The sequence below is a fragment of the Corapipo altera genome, unplaced genomic scaffold (assembly GCF_003945725.1).
Source record: "Corapipo altera isolate COAL_440 unplaced genomic scaffold, ASM394572v1 61553, whole genome shotgun sequence".
In the NCBI taxonomy this organism is placed as follows: Eukaryota; Metazoa; Chordata; class Aves; order Passeriformes; family Pipridae; genus Corapipo; species Corapipo altera.
In genome coordinates, this window is record NW_020884918.1 from 3,703,961 (window position 1) to 3,725,207 (window position 21,247).

The following is a 21,247-nucleotide window of genomic DNA, read 5'->3' on the forward strand; positions in this document are numbered from 1 at the left end:
TGGTTTTGTTTTGGTGTTGGTTTTGGGGTTTTGTTTGTTGGTTTGTTTTTGTTTGGTTTTTGTTTGTTTGTTTGTATTTCTTTTGAGTTGTTCTTTTTTTTATTTTTTTTTTTTTTTTTTAGTGGTGAATTCTACTTCCAGAGTTCTGGGGCAAAGATATTGAAACTTCAGCTACAAAGACGTCCTTTGTTTTTAGGTTTTTCCATTCCTCTCTTGGTATTGTGACATAAAAATGACATTTTTAGAAACTACTTGCAGCAGTTCTTCTCATGCAGTTTTGCAAGGTAAAGGTTTGATAACACCACATAACTTTTTGTTTCTGTTGTCTGGAGACACTACCATTCAGTGTATTAGGTAAAGAGTCCAACAGGTACAGAATAGCATAAAAGGCACTTTTTGAAAATTCCAGTTCTTTGGGACAACCTACATTTCCTGAGAAGCTTTAACGCCCTGTTCCGAAAAAGATCTTCATCTTGGTCACTTGGTCAGGTGAAAAGTCACCATGTGGTGCTGTAATACGTGCTTGTATTCTCAGAATTTAAGCCAAATTTTCAGTCCTGAAAATACTTTTATGATGTACGCTTCGTGAAAACTGATAGAAGGAGAAAATCTTCTGCCACTGGAGTCCCTGGTTTGTGTACAGCTGCTTGGTAACAAGCAACTTTAGGTAGCAGCCCTCTGTAAAATGGAATTCCTTGTGAGATTATCTAGGATAGTTGCATATACATAAACAAATCAGGACACAAAGTATGTCCAGTGTCTGCTGGTTCTTCAAAGTGCTTCAATGACATTCTACAGTGGAAAAAACCCATACAGAATAGTTTCTAATGCTGGAAGAAAAGGCAAATTTACATTATCAGTCTTGTGGAGGACCTGTATAAAGTTTACTCATATGGGATGTGTTTATATAGGTGTTTTCCATACAATATACAGCAGAACAAAATGAACAAACAAACAAACAAAAAAAACCCTCAAACCCCAAATAAATAAATAAATAAATAAAATTTAAGATAATTGTAATAACAAAGAACCAAAACAAAGAAAAACAACAACAACAACAAACACAAGGAAATACTACAAGGGAAAGTTTAGAAATAAGAAAAAAGGATTTTACTTCTTTTCTCAAAATTTATAATAACATATTTTCTACTTTTAAATGTTTTAATTTTCTTAAAAAATACAAATAAAATATAAATCAACATATTTATTTGGTTTTTTAAGTCATTAGTTAGACAAAGAACAGTGAGAGAGAAAACATTTCAAGAAAAAACAAAAAGAAGGCTTTATTGAAAGAGAACAGAAAACACTGGAAAGTGTTCTTCCACCTGCAATATGGAACCCGTACCGCTAACTTTCCTTAAGTGGAATGGTAGCAAGGGGCAGGAAATCAGTGCTGTCAGACTCAATCAGTGCTGATGTTCACACTAAATCCTGGTCCCTCGCAACATATTATTGCATCTGTTTCACAGAAAGATAAATGCAGACCTAGAAATACAAACGGATCAACCCTTTATTGCGTGATGATTCACTCATTACCGGGATAAGAAAGGAAACTGGGAATTTTGGCTGTTGCCAGTTGCCTGTTCCTTCTTCACTAATATACTCTTTTCCTTTTTTTTTTTGGTAGTATATGACTAGATCTTTTCCTACTGAAGAATACTTTGCCCATAATTTGAAGGAAATTGGTGTCATGTCTGCAATTTCGTCTGTGATTTATTGTAACAGTTTTGTTTTCTTTTTCACTCAGTATATGTGCCTATTAAGTGTTTCTTCAAAATCTGTCCACTGCCAAATAAAATGACTGGGTCAAGTGGAAGATTTTAGTTCTTCCCAGAAAGTACAGAGCAATTTGTCTTGAGAATCCACGTAATTTCCAGTGCTAGGGTTTGACTTTCTAAGTTTGTCATCAACAGCCTATGAAAAAAACAGCATACAAAGAAGATAAAACTAATGTTCTTCACTTAATACAGTGTTAATGGTTGCTGCTTACTTCACTACCCCTATGCTTTAAAAATAAAGTGGATTTCATTTACGCACTGCAGTACCTAGCAGAAAGTCCACTAAAATTATTTTCCCTTCATAAGAACACGCTGTAAAGGCCCATTAAGACATAATTACTGCCAAAAAGGAATCTTACATTTCCTTGAGATAAACTGCAGTAGTGTACTTTGATATTTGACTTCCATTGATTCGGGATTAGAGCAGCACGTTTAGATAATAAGCAGAAGGATCTCAGATAACAGCCTGAGTGAATCATCGGACCATTGTGTTTAGTCTGAGAAAGTGTGTTTATCTGAAGGGCTCTTGGGACTAATACGGTTCCTCTTCAAAGCTTGAAGCAGGGGGTAAGAATCATAGTCCTGCAGGTTGGCAGGATAAACATGTCCTGTGATTTGCTAGCAATTTGAGAGATGGATTCCAGTATAGAGCGCACTGTTGCTGTCAGGTTGAAAAGTGTCTGCCTGGAAATGAATTCACGCGCACACAGCTCCAGACAAAGGAAAATCTCCCTGAAATGGCATGCCATCACATTTTAAGGCCAATTTTTCAAGTCTCTGACTCACACCTGGGAAATATACTGGTGTGCTAAGTTTATCATAAAAAGCCCACATTTTAGCAGACAAAAATTGGTGCAATAATCTCGAAATGTACTGTCTCATTGGCAGGTACGGAAATCCATATTCCTGTGGATTTGCCTGCTTTGTGTCTGAAAACAATTTTGCCTCTTTTAATAGAGTCACAGAGTCATCTCAGATTGGTTTTCAGTGAAGGGAAGTCTGCTGCTTTTTTAGTGTTCGGTGTGAGGTTTGAGCAGAGAAATTGGGTAATGTGTCATAGAGAGGAAAGCTGCAGCAGGAATAAAAGCTCCTGTGTCAGTCAACAGTTTATAAATACAGCAGGAGAGATAACTGCTGTGTGTGCTCCATGAGAAGCATAATTCTGGGCTCCAGAAGTAGCAACATATTTTTAAGTTAAAGGAGAGGGTGATAAAGCACAAAGGAATGAACAGAAGGTTCCTACAGCTCTGCGTGGAAGGTTTTTGTGCGCGGTTGGAGCAGCCGGGGGTTGTCGTTTTCTGAGAATAATTGTGAAGGGAACTGAACACAGAATAAAGAGTTTGAGGTCTGAATGTCCTTTCATTTGCACCCACAAGTTTCCTTGAAATCAAAGAGCTTATGTCAGTTTGAATCGAATGTGTGTAAAAGTAGATTAGTTTTCTGACACTTCGGATAAGAAAAGAGAAATCCCAGAACCACCTCCCCAAACACCACTTCCAAACTCAACAGACAGTTGAGTGAATTTCAAGGGAGAGTTCCTCAACAAATGTCTCATGGATATGGGTGAACAAGGAAGTTCAAGCTATCTTTATAGATAATCATTTGTGCTTCCTGGTTTCCACTAAGATTTTCCAATATACATCACATACCACATTGTAAATAGCCTTGAGAGTTTTGAGAGTTAAAAACTAGCAAAATAAACTTCCTCAGTTTTGTAAATGTGACCTCAATCTCACATTTACTTTCTGTTCAATTTTATTTGGTTTTTTTTGTTGTTTTAGTTGAAATGTAGATGCAAAAAGAAAACTTTTTGTTTAAGGAGATTACTTCTATTTAAAGAGCCAAAGGCATCACTGATAGCTAACTAAAGGAATTACTGATAGCTTCTTCTACATTCACTATGCCATTGAAAAAGAAAAAACAACTTCAATTTTTTGTTCATTTTGTTGCTGCACAACAGGTTTTTGGTAGGAATTGCTCAAGAAAGGTCTGTTTATGGCGATACAGCTAAGAGGAGCTACATCAGCAATACCTGCTCTTGAAATTCTCTGAGGCAAACATAACCTTATTCTGTCTGAAGTTGATTGTGGTGAGCAAAGACAGGCTACCCAGCTGGCAGGTGTAGAGGGTGGTGAAAGCAGGTGCGGTTCAGTGAAGCTTAACTACTTACGCTGGCCTTTACATTCATTAACAAAATGCCTCTTGTTGTACCTTCAGTGGAAAAAAAGTATTGGAATAGCACAAAAGGACAAATGAAGATGCATAAAACATGGATCCAGAGTTTATGGAACATCAGTTTGCTTCCTGAGAGAAGCAGTTGGTTGCATTTATTAGTGTCTATCTATATGCAAAAGAAGATAAAGACCAGTAAGTAGATGAACCATACAAATAGTTTACTAATGTTCCTGTTTTTCACTTTGTTTGAATTATTTTTAACTTCAGAAATTTGAGAACCATAAATGTATTCCTGAAGCACCATCTATGTTTTTAGTGCCTCAAACTGCATCTACCAGTTAAAATATCAGAGATTTTTATCTAGTGTCAGGTATGAAATCTCATGTGGATTTTTAGCTCTAGATTGTTAATAACAAAGTATATGAATTATTATTAATTAATTTGGTCAGCGTTGAAGTCTTCAATTACCATATAGGTACAGCAAGGAAAGGAGAAAATATTTGTTGAAACATATCCTCGAGCACAACAACAAAGTACATTAACTTCAGTTGGTTTCTCTATTGAATTCTTGTGTTTCCCAAATAGGGATGAATTACAATTTTAGCTCCTTTATCTTCTGAAGTGATTAAAATCATTATTCAAAGTTAATGATGAAGTATTTATGACTGCGAGGGCACCCAGAGAAATGAGATTTCCACTGCATGATTTAGAAGCTGTAACACCATCTCTAATTTAGCACAAAACTTAGGTAAAAAAACCTCAGCAAGGCAGCATCAGAGCACACGCCATCAACAGCATAAGTGGGTATCTTGGATTTTTACCCTGAGTCATCAAAGTCGCAGCAGAAGTTCAGAGTGAGCTCCAGTGAGAACAACATTAAGTCCTCTGTGAAGAAAGAGGCTATTTCAGCTGTTGACTTCAATGGGAGTTGGATTAGGTCTTGATTTATTCTGGAGCTGTGTAGTAGAGAGGCAACAAATCCAAAGATATCTGCAAAGACAAGCAGCTAAATCCAGGGCACTTAGAATAGACAGCTCCTGAAAAATAACAGGGAAGGAAAGTAGGAAGAGCTTCCTAACACAGTGACACTGGGACGTGTTTCAGTGATGACAGTCTCCACTGGAACAACAGGGAAATTTAAAACAGAGATTTTCTCATATCAATTCAACTCAGTGTAATCAATCCAACTGAAGTAGAATAGCTACGGCCAGGCTGCACAGTAGCCTAGGATGATGTATCTGCAGAGTGTGGTGCTTCTGCCACAGGTCTCTGCTTGCTATGAAGAAGAGTGGCTGAGGGAACAGGAGAGGTTTAAATGGGATATTAAGAAAAAATTTCTTCACTGAAAGGATTGTCAATCACTGGTGCAGGCTTCCCAGGGCAGTGGTGGAGTCACCATTCCTAGAGGGATTGAAAAGACATGTAGATGTGGCGCTTGGGTACATGGTTTAGTGGTGGGTTTGGCAGGGATGGGGAATAGTTGGACTCAATTATCTTAAAGATCTTTTCCAACCTTAAAAATTCTATGATTCTATGAAATACCTGCACTGTATTTTATTACTATCATCAGATGCCAGGGACTTCTAAAATTATGGCTCCTTCTAGAAACAAATCTCAAAACTCTCCATCTTTACTATTGATCTCAGCAGCTTTCACTGACTGCATTATTCTGATTTCATTTCTTACCTTACAATTGTCTGTTCTGATTAAATTCTTAATCTGGACAATCATATCCATACCCCATAAAGTAAGAATGAGGCTTAGTTCTAGTCTTTTAATATGATCAAAAATAAAACAATAATGTAAAAATTATACAGTTTTGTGGGGGATTTTTTCCCAAAATGTGAACATGCCTGACAATAGATGAGTTTCCTTAAATTCCTGGTAGCAGACTGCATGCCCCACCGTTTGCAGTGCCCAGCTCAGATACACCCAAACATCTGAGGAGTAGATATCAAGACTTCCAGGCTTCTGCTTTCTAAATCTTTGTTTGCTTATTTGTTTTAAGTACCCGTTCTCCTTGTTGGTTGTCTTGTTCCTGTACAAGGTGCACACACATTATGGAAACTGGTAAAACTTTTGAAGCCTTCAGACAGAACCTAAGACACACCTCGGGAAAAGATCAAAAACTGCCAACAAGCATTTGCTTTGATTAAATAGTAAAAATATGTTGAGACTGAAAGAAGATGAACTGAGTCAGGTAGAAGAAATTCTTGTATTTAACTCTTTTGTCGTCATTACTGTACGTGAAAATTAGTTCCCTGACTGATGTTCACATAAGCACATACATGTTGTCATAGAAATCACAGAAACAGAGAATGGTTTCTGTTGGAAGGGACCTTAAAGATTGTCTCGTTCCAACACCTTACCATGGGCAGGGACACTTTCCACTAGATCAGGTTGCTCCAAGCCCCGTGAAATCCATCCTTGGACACTTCCAGGGATGGGGCAGCCACAGCTTCTCTGGGCAACCTGTACGTGTGCTACTTTTGGCACTAAGATCTTTCCCTTCTTGGTCAGCATTTGATATTTAAATACAGTGTGGGGAGGAGAAGAGGTGTAACAAGATACTTATCTACAAGTAAGACCAGAAAATTCCTGAAGTATACGCAGAAAAGTAGGAGTGAGAAAGACACAAGACAAACTAATAACAGCATTTATTCATTCCATTATTGTGATAGATACTCCTGTAAGAAAGAGAAAAAGAAACAAACAGCTTTTTCTCTTTTACTTATTTAAACTTTGCTTATTTAAACTCTTCTCTTAAAATTTGGAAGTTAAACTATGCTATACTGCAGCACTACTTTAATCTTCTTCTTTGTTAATTCCACTGTGTTATTCTGCCACTGACACATTTATGTTTGAATAGGGAACCTCTTTTCTAGCTGTGTGACCCGTAAATCTGAGGTTAAAATCTTTGAGTTTATCTCTGATTGAATGATTCACATTAAAAAATTACTCACCTGCCCAGCAGTGTCGAGAATGTCCAAATAGGCTGGTTCATCATCAATTCGGACTTGAGTTTTATAGGCATCCTCTGAAAGACATGGTGCAGTTTGATTAAGCATATGAGTGGTTCAGAGAATGGAAAATGAAATAGTTTTGCCAGTTTGGAGTAGGCTTTTCAAAAGCTCTTCAGTCTGACCTAACTTTGCTTTACTTCAAGTCAAAAAGTCCCTTTTTGAAATCCTCTGATCACTACAAATTATTAGCAAAAGAGGGTCCTTTCTATCACATACCTCAAAACATAAAAATTAAATTTATCTTTCTTTAAAAGGGTAGCACAGACCACAGGTGCTGTTTAAGTCACAAAGATTCGGAGATGCTGTGCTGGTGCTATGAAGGAGAGAGGTTTTTGCTTACCACAATGACCCTTCCACAGAGCTTTTCTAGCACATAATTTCAGTTTAAGAATTGTCTAAATTATTGGGATAGACTCCTTATGGCTGAAGGGGGCTCCTGCCTCAAGTATGTCAGAACAATTATTTAAACTTCTGTACATCTCCAAGAGAGGCTGAGGATAGATTTTTTTAAAAATAAATTCTGTAATCAGTGTCCTTACACTTTTCATTGCTGGGGGTGGAGAAGGAAAAACTCTCTTTCATGGGCTGTTCCCTTAACTCGTCTACCTAAATTTAGAAGAACTAAAACAAAGAAAGGTGGATTCCTATTTGTACAAGATGTTTCCCCCACATTTCAATTTCATTCCCCTCTCACAACATTTGCATTTTCTTCATAAGATTAAAAGGAGCTTAGATACCGTTCCATGTTTATACTTGAAATAGTCTTGGAACTTATCTGTGTTGTTTAATTAAACAATAATGTAGAGCAGTCTGAGTGGGTTTTGTGGCTGACATTATGCATTGGTTGTGCACTGAGGCATGAAGACAAGTGCTTTTGATGTATCTGAGAAGTGTCATTAATTATCATCAGAACATAGTTCGGCCTGTCCAAACAATCAATCTTGCCAGAGATCCTCAGGACTGGGCTCTCAATAAATATTGGGATAATATTGGAATTATAATATGGGATTATACTACTGGTGGATGTAATTCTCAAGACATTCCAGTTTGTGCCGTAATATGTATATTGCATCATATAGCACTTTATAAAAGCATGTGAAAACCTGCTTTCTATCTGCACAAGAGAAAAACTAAGGCATTTGGATGCAAATGGTTCTGGATGACCTTAACTCAGGACCCCTCATATGCAGCCAGAGAATTGCTATCTTTAATGACATTATCACATACAGTATTTTCCACGACTCTCCTCTTTAGTCTGGGCCTCAGCTCAGCAAATTAATAGGCATGTGCCTTGCTTTAAACAAATACCTAATCCACTTGATATTGGATGGCCCAGAGACTTAATTAATTGCATGATACATTACCATGCTGAGAAAGTCAGACCAAGCCAACCAGCAGATGTTTTGGTTAATAGATCTTTTTGTAGGGATTGCTGAAAAAGAAACTCTGTGCCAAAGAGAGGCCATATAGAAGGAACTGGCTACTTGCAGTTTAAGTAATCTGTTATCACAGTGGTATCTGCAGTAGATTTATTTTCTTCTTTTTTTTTTTTTTTATAATATTCTTATTAACTAAAAAGTGAAAACAAAATATGAAAATATGTAAAATCAATCATGGTATTTCCTTCATATGAAATCTATCAATACTATCAAGTATTATTGATATACTTCCATGCAGGTGGGTGCCCATTTACATTGCATTACTGCATACATAATTAACATATGACTTGCATAAATTTAGCTTGCACTTTTGGCTCTGCAGCTGGATTCTCTGAAGCCAATGGTCCTACTTCTCTCTTCACTTAGACCAACGTGAATTTTAATACAGCAGCTTTAAAATGGTTAATGCAGAGAGAAATATACCTACTTAAATTCAGCTTGGATAAAAATGAATCTAAATAAATCCTGTCTTATTTGCTAAGGAAATGAATTAGGAATTCAGAGTTAGTTATAGCTAGAAGACCCACTGGCCTCTGAATATAAGTCACAGTTTTCAGTAAGTAAATGTAAGAGATCTACCCTGCTGAGCTACTTCAGGTGTACCCCAATATCACGTCACTGTCATCAGTGAACTGTCAACTGCTAAAACTGGAGCCAGACTGTATTTATAACCCTTTTCCCTTACAGAGACAATGCTGAATGCACAAGCACATTTTGCCATTTACATTTTGTTTGTTTTCCCAAACTACTGACCTTAAAGCATTTCACAATGAAGTGCCAGAATCACTGTCCCAGTTTGATCTTTGATATATGCTAATGTCTTCAGTTGGTGGTGGAGAAACATGTTGTGTTAAGAATTGACCAAGCACATGAATCTAAATGGTTTTCTAGGCAAATGAATTTGGAAAATGCTTTCCACTTGCAGGATTTGCTTTTACCCTGGGAAACGAAGAGATGAAACTGAGAGGAGTTATGAGTTTCCCTTGTAACATTCTCTCTCTGCATATGTGCAAAAAGCGCGATAACACAGATAATATAGAAAAGCTAAAGTATGTCCTCAGTTGGGGTGTGCTAAGCTGGGGATATTCTCAGGTATTTGAATGGAATACAGATGAGAGTTTTACTTAAAGCACATATAAGGGAAGTTCTAAAGACCACACTTACCAAAGAAATCACTATTTTGAGCCAACACCCTCATACCAGAGATCAGATTGTAGCAGCCACTTACGAGCCGACACCTTCTTAATGCTCAAACCCAGTCACTCCTTTGGAGGACACTATCTTTACATTTATCCTGCGGATTCACTGATTCCTTGAGTTATTAGGATAATGTATACCTTCTAAGGCAAGAGATAGAAGGAAGATGCATAAATTGAAAGCTATGTTTCACATATCATATGATAGGGACTAAGACAAGCCAAGAGTGGAAGGGTACCATTTAGTCCTGTTCTACAATTAGTACTTTTAAACTGGGATTCAATCTCAGAAAGTAGTATAAATAGAGGTTCAGCTCTCTTTCCTGTCTGTTATACAGACAAACATCTTTATTTTATTTAGACTACAAGGTAGAGGCATTAACCCAGAAAGAAACCACCTTCCAGAGATCAAAAGTTGGGTGTGTTTGTATGCTGGACCCAGTTAATATGTTTTTGGTTTATTTGTAGCTATAATGTTAAGGACAAATCCTGGGTATCTTTGCATGTTTCCCACAGGATTTCAGAAGGGAATACTGGGTGGATAATACTGTAATTTTAGGCAGCATTGTACAGATTATGGTCACATTAAGGAAAGAGAAGCCCTGAGACCCTGCTGTAAAAAGCAGGATCATACTGTTTGCCTGTGGACAGAGAAGAAGTGAAGATATTCCCCTGAAATAACATGTGAGTGTATATTTAAAAAAAAGTAGGAAAGTCTTCATCATGAATACTAACAAACTCACTCTCCAATATTCTCTCTTTAAAAATTATTCACATTATTACAAATGATGTCCTGTGTATTTACACTACTCACAATGTTTGAGTACTTTACATTTTCTTTCACCTAATTAATTTATAATATGAGTATAATACTCCTTTTGAAGTTAATTTGGGGGCTGCTAAGCCACATGTATCTGTACTGTACATCCTACAGCTCTAAGGAGGGTTATTTATTAAAAGGTCAAAGTACAGCTACTGCTTCAGTAAAGCATTAAGACAATATACAAAACAGACATCAGGCAATAAATCACACTATAACTATGTATTTCATATTAAGTTCAAGATTAGTCTTTTTGTGTGAGGCTAACTGTAAAGTCTCTATTTTTGGTTTAGGTAATATGTAGCAGAAAGATAGGGCATTATAAGGAAAAGACTGTGATTGAGTTTATTCATATTGCTGTAAAATCTAACAGTGTTTAAAACACTGACTGAAACAATGATAATTTTTTAGGGTACTAAAGAGAAAAATGAAACAAAACTCCTCCATTCTTGCAATCTGAATAATATGTGAATATATGAACTGTATAGTTAAAGAGAATTTCTTTTTTTATTTTTTTTCCACATGTAATATGGACTTTTTAGAAATCTTATTTTCTACGAAGATTAAAAATAAAAATGAAAATAGATAAAAACATCATCACAAGGGACAATACCATTTGGATTCCATTATTACTGACCATTTACTGTTTTGCAAGGTAGGAGAAAAACAAACAGAGCTCCAATTGTTTTTGGAAAGGCACTTATTCCTTTTCCCCTATATCTCATTTAAACCATGAAAAAATGTTTTCTTCAAAGGTTTTTTTTCCAACTTCTCTTTCTTAATTGTATGATTGCCCATTGCAGTACTATGGAAGAAAAGAAAAAAAAATCATTACAATTTTTGAGCTTTTTGATATCTGGTTTTTTTACTCTTTTTTTTTTGTGTGTGTGTGTGTGTGTGTGTGTGTGTGTATAAAATTAATACATTCTCTTTTTTCAGCTTTCCTTTTTTTATAAGACCTCATTCTGGAGACAGAGGTACACCAATTAATGCAAAGCTGTGTTGCGATCAGTTATCTTAGCACTGGAGAAGTTGAATTCATAAAAAATATATCAAAGCATTTTTTCAGCTATGAGCAGGTAACTGCTTCATGACAAATAGATTTGGATGGTGTACAATTTAAAGGGGAGTTGGAAAAGGCTTTTCATCTGCATTACAGACAACTTCCAGTCCCTGAAATGTAGGTCAGCTGCTTCTTTCTTACATTTGTTAATTCTGCCTATATGCCTTCTAAATAAATACTCTCTTCTTTTCTGTCTTATGCAATATTAATTGCAGTTAAAACCAATCAGATTCACATATGTAGAAGAGCCAAAAAACGGTTTATTTTGCTGAGGAGGTATCAAACCAGCAGAAGGAATCCAAGCTCAGTCAGCCACACCTGGAATTCTGCCTTTTGTTGTTCTCACTGTGTGCCAAAGAAACAGCAGGAGATACAGCTCTTGTTGTACTTAGATTATCTGCTACAAATGCATTTTAATTTAGGATGGTCATGAGTCTTTGGTTGGATGGGTGCTGTTTCTATTTACAGCAAGGAATTTTTTAATAGAAAGAGTGGATGAACAGAGATGTAAACCACTGTACCAAATACTACACATAAGCTCCTTCTATTTGAGATAAGAATATGCATGTCATAGAAATTACCCATCAAAATACATTGGTATTACAACCTCCCTTAGCACATAATTATTTTCCTGGAGTATTGGTGTTTTATAATTTGGGTGAACACTGCTATCAGCATTTTGCAGACAAGGACACCAAGTCACAGAGGGTGCCTTCCTATGAGCTATGCACACATGATAAGCAATGGATGGTTTAGAAGAGCAGAACTGACAGTTTTGATTGCCTTGTATTCTGTAAATACTCTCATAGATAGCAGTATCCCTTAAAATAATGCAAGTAGGAATATTAGTATTTGACCAGAAACTGGGATATGTAAATATTCCAGTTCTGTTACATCATTCTACATTATATCTGCAATTAAGAACACTTCTTAAGAATATTCTTTCCAGGGATGCTGTTTTTCATGTCTCAGCATTGAACTGCATTTGCCTTTGTGCTGTCACTTCTGTAGCTTTGTCAGGTCTTTACCAGATCCTTCAGGTTTTGCTCAGGTTTGTGTTAACAACACAAATTGCCTTCTCCCACCTATAAAAGCAATGGTGACAGAAAACATCATCCCAGGTAGAAGAGTCTTGGTGATGGTTTGCAGAAGATATTTGCCTTCCCAAATCCAGAGACAGAAACACTTCCTTCACTAACCACTCACTTTGAACACCTCAGTTGTTTCTATGAAAGAGACACAGGTAAGTAATGCAGCATTTAATGCAGATATTACCTCTCTGCTAGACTATAAAAAAACTAGTGTAGGCCTAGTGTGAGAAAAAACAAAGCATTATTCACGTTAAGTGCTTATCGTAAAAGGAATTCATACATTTATTCATTACATATTCAGTTGCATGATGAAAAATACAGTACTTTCTATGTCTCAGTTTTCATTTTAGTATTCAAATTACCATAAACATATTTTCAGATAAGATACTAAACCAAGGTTTTGGCCACATATGTCTTCAGAAAATATTCTGTAATGATGTTTTCAAATGGCCTTGCTAAATTCAAATACTTATCACTGTTGCACATTCCAGTTCTCCTTAATTCCAATAGAAGACACAATTCTTCGCTTCCTTTTTTTAGCCTTTGCTCATTTTCATGTCATTCTCTTTACTAAGTACTGTGCTCTGTTTTAGAAGTCCCTCTGTCTTCAGTGGTGCATAAAAACTAATCCTTGAGTACTCACTGGCAAAGTTACCCAGAAAAGCTGTGGCTGCCCCATCCCTGAAAGTGTTCAAGGTCAGGGTGGACAGGGTTTGGAGCAACCTGGAACAGTAGAAGGTGTCCCTGCCCATCTCAAGTAGATTAGAATGAGATGAGCTTTAAGGTCCCTTCCAATGAAAACCATTCTATGATTCTGCAATTCATAAGATAATTGATGATTTCAAGGAGTAAAGATGTAAATAGAAGGGGAAAAAAAATATTACTTCTGTTCTCTAAGGTTGAAAACAAAAGTGCTGAAAAATGCTTGTTGATTTTTTCCTCCTAATATAAGCACTGCTGATATCTTCAGTGGAAAGCAGAAGCATAACTAGACTATGCCCCAATCCTCAAATAAACCTCTGGACTTAATCCTAATCAATGAAATGTGGTGTCTAACTATTTGGAAGGGTATGGGGCATAGAACCATAGAATCACAGAATGGTTTGAGTTGAATAGACCTTAAAGAATCTTGTTCCAACCCCCCTATCACAGGCAAAGATTCTTTCCACTAGACCAGGTTGCTCAAAGCCCCATCCAACCTGGCCTTGAACAGCTTCAGGGATAATCTGTTGAGCATCCAGAATTGTTGCAGAATAAAAATCTTAGTTTAGGCTCAGTAAGTCCCAAGGAGCTCTGACTATTTGTTATTAGTAGTTTTTAACTGAGTCATCTTCACTCCTTTACCTTAGTATCTGGCTGCATCTGCTTCCAATAATTCAACTAAAAGCTTCCTCAGCCTAATGGGTATTTCTGTTCAGTTCTCACCTCACCGCAGTGCTCCTCTCCTAATGCCATTATGTATCTGTCTTAAAACAGCTGCTCTCAAATTATCTTCCTCCCTCTTGTTGGGCTGCCTAATGTTTCAGATCTGTGCTCTACAGGGCAAGACTGATAACACCAAGCTGCTGAAGGAGCCTGATTGATTTTCAGCTTTGGATGTGTATGTGCCAGACTTTTTGGTGACTTGAAATGCACCCTGTGCCCTGAAAATTGGGAAATGAGTTATATATTGTACTTTCTCTCTTCTATTTTTTTTTTTTTTCAGTTGTACCTATATGTACAAACAGCTCTTTTTTTCTTTGTCGTCAGCTTACAGTTTCATTGCTGTGATATACTTTCCTTCTCTGCTGGAAAGCATGGGAAGCAAAAGCAGCTTAATCTCAATTAGTCTTTGATACGCACAGGAAAAAAAAAAAAAACAGCATAAAAGCATTATCTGTGCTCTAAAATATTTTATGTGTTCAGAATTTTGAGTGAATTGAACTTTGAGCCGGTCAAATCTGGTTTCTCTTCTACCTTTGAGTCCTTGTGGTCATGATGTTTATTAAAAAAACCATTGGAGAAGAAGAAAATGGCTGGCATGGCTTTCAAGAAGAACCAAAATTAAGACTGATTGTGCAGCACAATGTTGCATGGGAGAGGTTTTCCTCTACATGTATTAATCAAGAAGAATACAAAACATAACGTACAACAGAAAATTCAAGGTAAGACACCCACTTTCAGGTAAAGGAGTTAAAAAAACATAAGACCTCGGTAGCCAACAAAGTAAAGTCATTGCTGCCTTGTCTGGTCATGCAGCACCTTGCACACAGTTGTGTGTCTGTCACCAGGGCTCAAAGTTTTATGACAGTGTGTGTTAGCATAACATCTTTAACCTGTATTCATGGTAGTAAAACCCCTCTCTGCACTGCTTACCCTCCATACAGTCAACACTTGTGCACTTTTGATTAGGGTTCAATTCCAACTCAATATTCTGAAGCAACAGGGCAACAAATCCTTCTAAACTGAGTACTGATAGTTATCCATCCCCATGAGGTATTTCATTACAGGGAGATTAGATATATACACATATATAAGACATCTGTTTGTAGTTTTGTGTGTTTGTGCAGTGGTATGTATGCACCTGTGTATACAAACACAGAGAGACATTAAAGGCTGAGAGTATCATAAATTAATCCCTATGTCAATTAGCTATGACGTCTAAAACTGCTTATCTAGTCCTGCAAAATATATTAGGACCAGAAACAGATTGAAAATTAAACACGAAAAACCATCAACACAAATATCTTCTGCCATAGAAATGTAGGCTATTTTTATAATATTACACTAAATATTTTTTTTTTTTTTTTTTACTGTTTGCAAAATTTTATTTTCTAGTTGCAGATAAGAATTTTCCCTCCTTAAAATACAATTTTTATTAGCTAAAGAAAAATGCATATTCACAAGGTTCCATGAAAAGCAGAGCGGTCACAAATTCTGATCAAGGTCAAATTATAATTTATAAAACCAAAATGAAGTCTAGAAAACAATACACCCCTCTTCCTTCTTTTCTGTAAATATATGGATGGAGATGGTCATTCTCATAGCTCAATCTCTTATCACATAAGATTCTTCTGAATGTAGTATAGGTCATAATATATGGTCATAAATAATGGGCTACGGCTTAGAGGTGGGGATACAGCAGGGATTTGGATGAACAACTGACAAATTTTATCTCAATAATTTGTCCCTGTGCAACAGTTATCAGTCCCAATGCCAATGCTGTTACCAACAAAGCTCTCATTCATGATTTTAACCTGAAAATAAGCAGATATATGACTAAATTTTTGTAAATTACTATATAGAATATAACTTGTTTCCCATAAAACTCCATCAGTTCTTCATCAGACCTTGTAGTGCAATTCTTCACAAAGACTAAATTTTGTTTGTGAAGTGCCCCACCCATGTGAATAAGACTATTTTTCTCAGAACCAGCTATTGCAGAGAAATCACAATTTCTCTACAAAAGTTGGCAATTTTGCAAGTCAAGGCTAAAGATAATTCAGGCAAACCTTTGCTCTTGCTGTTGCAAACCACTTGCAATATAGATAATGCTACTAAATATTTAATAAAGGCATATCATTACTTTCTCTACTTCCAGAAAAATGTCATTTTATTCAAAGCTGTACACGAACAAAGCGAACAAAGTACTCCTGTTTAATCAAAACATGATAATTAACAGGAGTCCAAGTACCCTTATCTTGGGGAACAAGAATAGCAGGTAGCAATTTCACTACTCTTTCAAGTCCATGATTGTGCTACTGAGTGGGAGGATCTGACAGCTACAAATTCACTTCTTGTCATTTCAGGGGAAGTAATTAGCGAGTTGACTACATCCACTTGGCTATTAGCTTGGATGGTGCCTTGGATTTAGTAAGGTGTAGATGGCTGCCGGCTTCTATGAAAGAAAGGTTAATGGAAACATTTGTCCTGTGATGAAGAATTTTGAATTGAGCGTGATAAATCATCCACCTCTAGAAAACCATGGCATGGGTGTCTCTTTCAATTTCAAAACCCATTTATTGAATATTTTTACTAATCATGATATACAAGGTATAGGTAAGCAGATTTTCCCTATTTATGAGCTTCAATTCTCACTTCAGCTCCTTCATAGTTCATGACTCTAATCATAATTATAATCACTGTACGTAGGTTTTGAAACTTATAGCAGAACCACTGGGCTAAGCCCACAAAGTGACTTTACTGTTTACTCCACCTTCAGTCATCTAATCTCCAGGACCTTTGTATCTCTTCAACTGCCACATAACATAACCACTTTAGCCCTAAGAACATTTGTGACTATTATTCATCTAACTAATGTGAGATGTAGATATTAGAGTTGAATAATTGTGCCCTAGAACTTTGTACATTTATGTCACGAATTGGAAACCACAACATACATGTGACTTCACAGTGGTTTATAGTTCTTGCTAAACATATAAACTTCCCTTTCTTAACGTTGCCAGCCAGGTGAACACTTTGCTCATGCACAAAAGCAGTCAGGGTCTACAGACTGGGAGATGAGTTCCCCAGATTATATGAGGGGCTCAACCCAATGAAAGTGTGCCAATGAAACTCTACTACAAGAGAGCAGAGAAGAACCTAAGAAGGATATGTCTCAGTTTTCTGTGTTGGGTCAATGTTAGTGTGTCCCTGGAGGCCTGAAAGGAGAATTGAAGAGCTCAGCCCTGAGAATAAACTCTTCTGCCAGAAGAAACACCTTTCAAACACTTTTGATGCTTTTGTCTATTAGGTGGATCAGTCAGAGATGTGGTGGAGCAACACTGGGGGAAGTGAAGACTGTCGGATGGAGTCAAACCAAAACCAGCCATTGCTGAGCTAGAAGTATTCTGCCTGCATGAAGCTGATATAAAGAAAGAAATGGGTTATTTTGTGTAGAACAGACAAAAGTATTTTAACAATGGTTTCTGTTCTGGGTTGACTCTTTCTACATCCTAAGTGTGGTAGATATAAGTATGAAATAATTTTAATAAAACTGTTTCATTATTATCATTATTGATACTATTACTATTATTAAAAATATTACATCATATTGTCACATTAATAAGAGAAGTCTTTTTTCTTCCTTGTTCAGTTTTAATCTGATTAATCAGTGCTTAAGAAGAGCAACCAAAAGTCACACTTTTATATACGTTTTGGTTATTTTTCTTGTCTCTGCATTTAGCAGATACACAGGTAATCTCAGAGGTTTCTAGAAGAAATGGAATGGTAAAATATGACTGATGTTCCATTGACCGTTTGCTCAGTAAAGAAGAGAAGACGGTCAAGGCAGGAATACATCTTACTTCTAGAAAAAGAAAGTTAATGGAGGACAGGAAATAACAAATATGAAGCGTTTACAGTTAAGGGACATTGATGCTTCTTTTACATGTGAACATGAAGCAAGCATAAATCTCCCACAACAACACATGGGAGAAACACTTTTCTCTCTTCCAGACATGGTAAGCAGCTGTTGGGCAGGGATGTCTGAGAAATAGATTCAGAGAATTGTAACACGACTCATAGCCGGATGCCAGCGGGATTTAGGTCCTTCACCACCACTCTTTGGCCCCATCCATCTGCCAGTCTTTTATCTCTAATAAACAGAGTCATTCATCTGTTTTCTCACTTCCTAGAACAATGTAGAAAGGGAAGTCAGATCACTGGACGAATTATGATATAAGGTCATTCTGATTAGATAAATGCTCCAAAAAAGAGAATATAAAGAGGAGAGCTATAGAAAATAAAAAATCCATCAAATCTGTTTTCCTTTTTTGGAGACTGACCAATAGCCCAAGGAATCCCACACAATGGCACAGGTAACTATCACTATTATTTTTGACAACAGAGATAGACTTGCGAAGGAATTTCAGCTCGTGGGCTGGTGTCTGAGAGTGACTCTACATAAGATGATTGACTTGGTTTTCATATGTCACCTGTCCAAGAAGTAAAATTATCACTATCCTTCTCCTTCATTCCCTCTTATATCTCCGTTTCCCCAGACATGTTTCTACCATATACCTTTTGCCACTTTTTCAGCTTGGAAGAATGTTTTTATCAAAGTTACTAAATTCCCTAACCTGGTAGACAATTATTATGCATTGGAGTGGCTTGGTTTTCTTCTGGAATACTGTTCAATCATCTTAAAAATCTGTGTGATGAATGCCAGAGAGCCAGTGAGGCTGGGAAAAGGGCAGAGATGAAGAGTGTCAGCACAGAATGAGTTGTTATATTTGGCTCATCTCATCTCACAAAACTACAGGCTATTTTAGAGCCCCCAGTGTCTGTTCCTAGCAGGTGATAGCTCACGTATCATTCCTTGTTCATGATTTAGGGTAAAGAATAGCTCTAGGTATTAATAGCTATGTAAGGATATTAATATCTATGTATATTAATATAACATTAATAGATATTTATAGCTCTAGACAGATAGCTCTACACTGGGTCTCTATACACTATTTCCTTCTCTGAGACATCACAGCACAATGCAGACACTCATAGCTGTATCTACTGTCTGGTATTTCTCAACCTGAAGTGGATCTACTGCTGTGATAAGTTTTCCCAGGGCATGTGAGATGGACATGGACAGGAAACCATATTGCCAAGACTAAACTGCCAGTCAAAACGCTCCTCAAGGTCTTCTGATCAACCTCCAACCTTTGAGCGACTTGATAGGGGAGATAATGAGAACTAGAATAACATCACTCTGGGGCATCTACTCCCTTGAAAGACATTGGCTGCATTTGCTTCTCTGTTATTGTTTATATCAGAGATACTAGTAAAGGAAAATTACTAGATTAAGCACTATTTCCTGAGTTTTTGAAAATGCTAAGTGACAAAGAGCCTTCCCTGATGTAAACAGCTTTCAAATAATTGCATATGAGCAATTTTTAAGAAAACCTGATTGTGACAAATCAGTAGCTGACATTAAGTGTATGTCCGGGATTTTAAGGGTGATTCATCTTGAGTACAGACAGGAAAATGCAAGTAGTTGCTTTGGTAATTTCTTACACGAAGCATGCAAACTATTTAGGACTGAATAATTTTCTTACAAAAGTGAAGTCCAGAGAAAGAAAGTTTCACAATAGAGTGAAAGATCGTGTATCTGAGTAACAAACCATGTTTAGAATAGAACCAGTTTATTTCAATAATAAGGAAAATAGTGAAGAATCAAAACTCATAATGATCTGAGACTTCATCCAAGCTAGAAGAAATAGCTCAGACTGGAATACTGAAAGATTTTCCAGCTATCATTAATGTGTTCATTAGAGGGAAAGATATCACCTTTTAAAAAAATATTTCAAAGAAAAATGGGATTCTTTTTTCAGTCAAATTGTTTCCATCAGAGAGAGAAAGATCTGCTGTGCCATCTTCTCTGTCACTTCAAACAATTTCCGTTTCCTTTCATGGCAGGATAAAATAATACTAAGCAGAAGGTATTTTTTTTACCTCATTAAAATCTAAACTAACTGAGCAGTTTTGAACTCTTAATTTCTTAGGACAACTCCCTCCTTTTCTATCCATGGCTTATTTTACTGTGGGGGAACCCACACTGCCAGACACAGGACAATGTTCTCCTTTCTTTAGCCACCAGTCTCACTCTGCATATTCCTCTCTTCACTGTGGAACTTCTTTCCAGATACTCTGAGTGGTACCCCAATGATCTGTGAAGGCCCTTGTTCTGACAAGCTGTTAGGGGAGGCACCCCAATTCAGCTTCAGACACCCACATTTAGAAAGCTACGAAATATGTCTCTACATGCAAGGTAGGTAGCTAAAATCTCCTTACACTTAAAAGAAGAGCAGATGTTATTCAGTTGCCCGTACATAAGTCTTGATGTTTAATATTCTCTTGAGTATCTTGTCTGGCTTTCATTTACTGGACTAGAAGGGCTTTGGTGATCCATAGGTCCTATGTCACTCCCACAGGGTGACAGATGTCAACAACACATGACCTGTGGAAGATCTACAGCCTTCTGGATCATGATCCTAACCAAAGTAGGATACTGTAAGTTGTAGAATCACTCACAGAATAATTTAGTTTGGAAAAACCCCTTAAGATCATCAAGTCCAACTGTTAACGCAGCACTGTCAAACCAACCACTAACCATGTTCCTAAGTGCCACATCTACGTAGGTTTTAAATCCCTCTAGGGATGAAGACTCAACCATTTCCCTTGGGTAACTTGTTCCTGTTCTTAACAACCCTTTCAGGAACGAAATTTTCCCTAACATCCAATCTAAACCTCCCCTGGAGTAAGTGTCCATTTCCTTTTGTTCTGTTACTTGTTACTTGGGAGAAAATATCGACCCCCACCTGGCTACTGCCTCCTTTCAGGAGTTTTAGAGAGCAAGAAGGTGCCTCCAGAACCTCCTTTCATCCAGGTTGAACCCCCTCAGCTCCCTCAGCTGCTCCTCATCAGACTTGTACTCCAGACCCTTCCCCAGCTCCACTGTCCTTCTCTGAACACGTTCCAGAGCATCTGAAATGGCTCTCACAAACCTGGATAAAGGAAGTGAGTAAAGACCTAAATCTCCACTCCTAAATCTGCCCAAGTCCCACAGAACTGGACCCAAGATCCATGATTCATGTGCAGACACTTTAATTTATGTGTTTAAATGTGAGTCTTAGTCCTAAAAAGTAACCATAATCTCTGCTCTTCTTCACATATGTAAGTCAAAATG

At 37.0% G+C, this 21,247-nt stretch overlaps 1 protein-coding gene across 1 annotated transcript in view; it reads right to left on the reverse strand.

Annotated features, from left to right (window-relative positions):
• Window positions 1-21,247, reverse strand: part of RIT2 (Ras like without CAAX 2) — a 173,363-nt gene that overhangs the window by 100,638 nt on the left and 51,478 nt on the right. Inside the window, exon 3 of the mRNA XM_027656129.1 lies at window positions 6,917-6,990. Coding sequence (XP_027511930.1) covers window positions 6,917-6,990 — 74 coding nt within the window. The remainder of the gene's footprint in view (window positions 1-6,916; window positions 6,991-21,247) is intronic.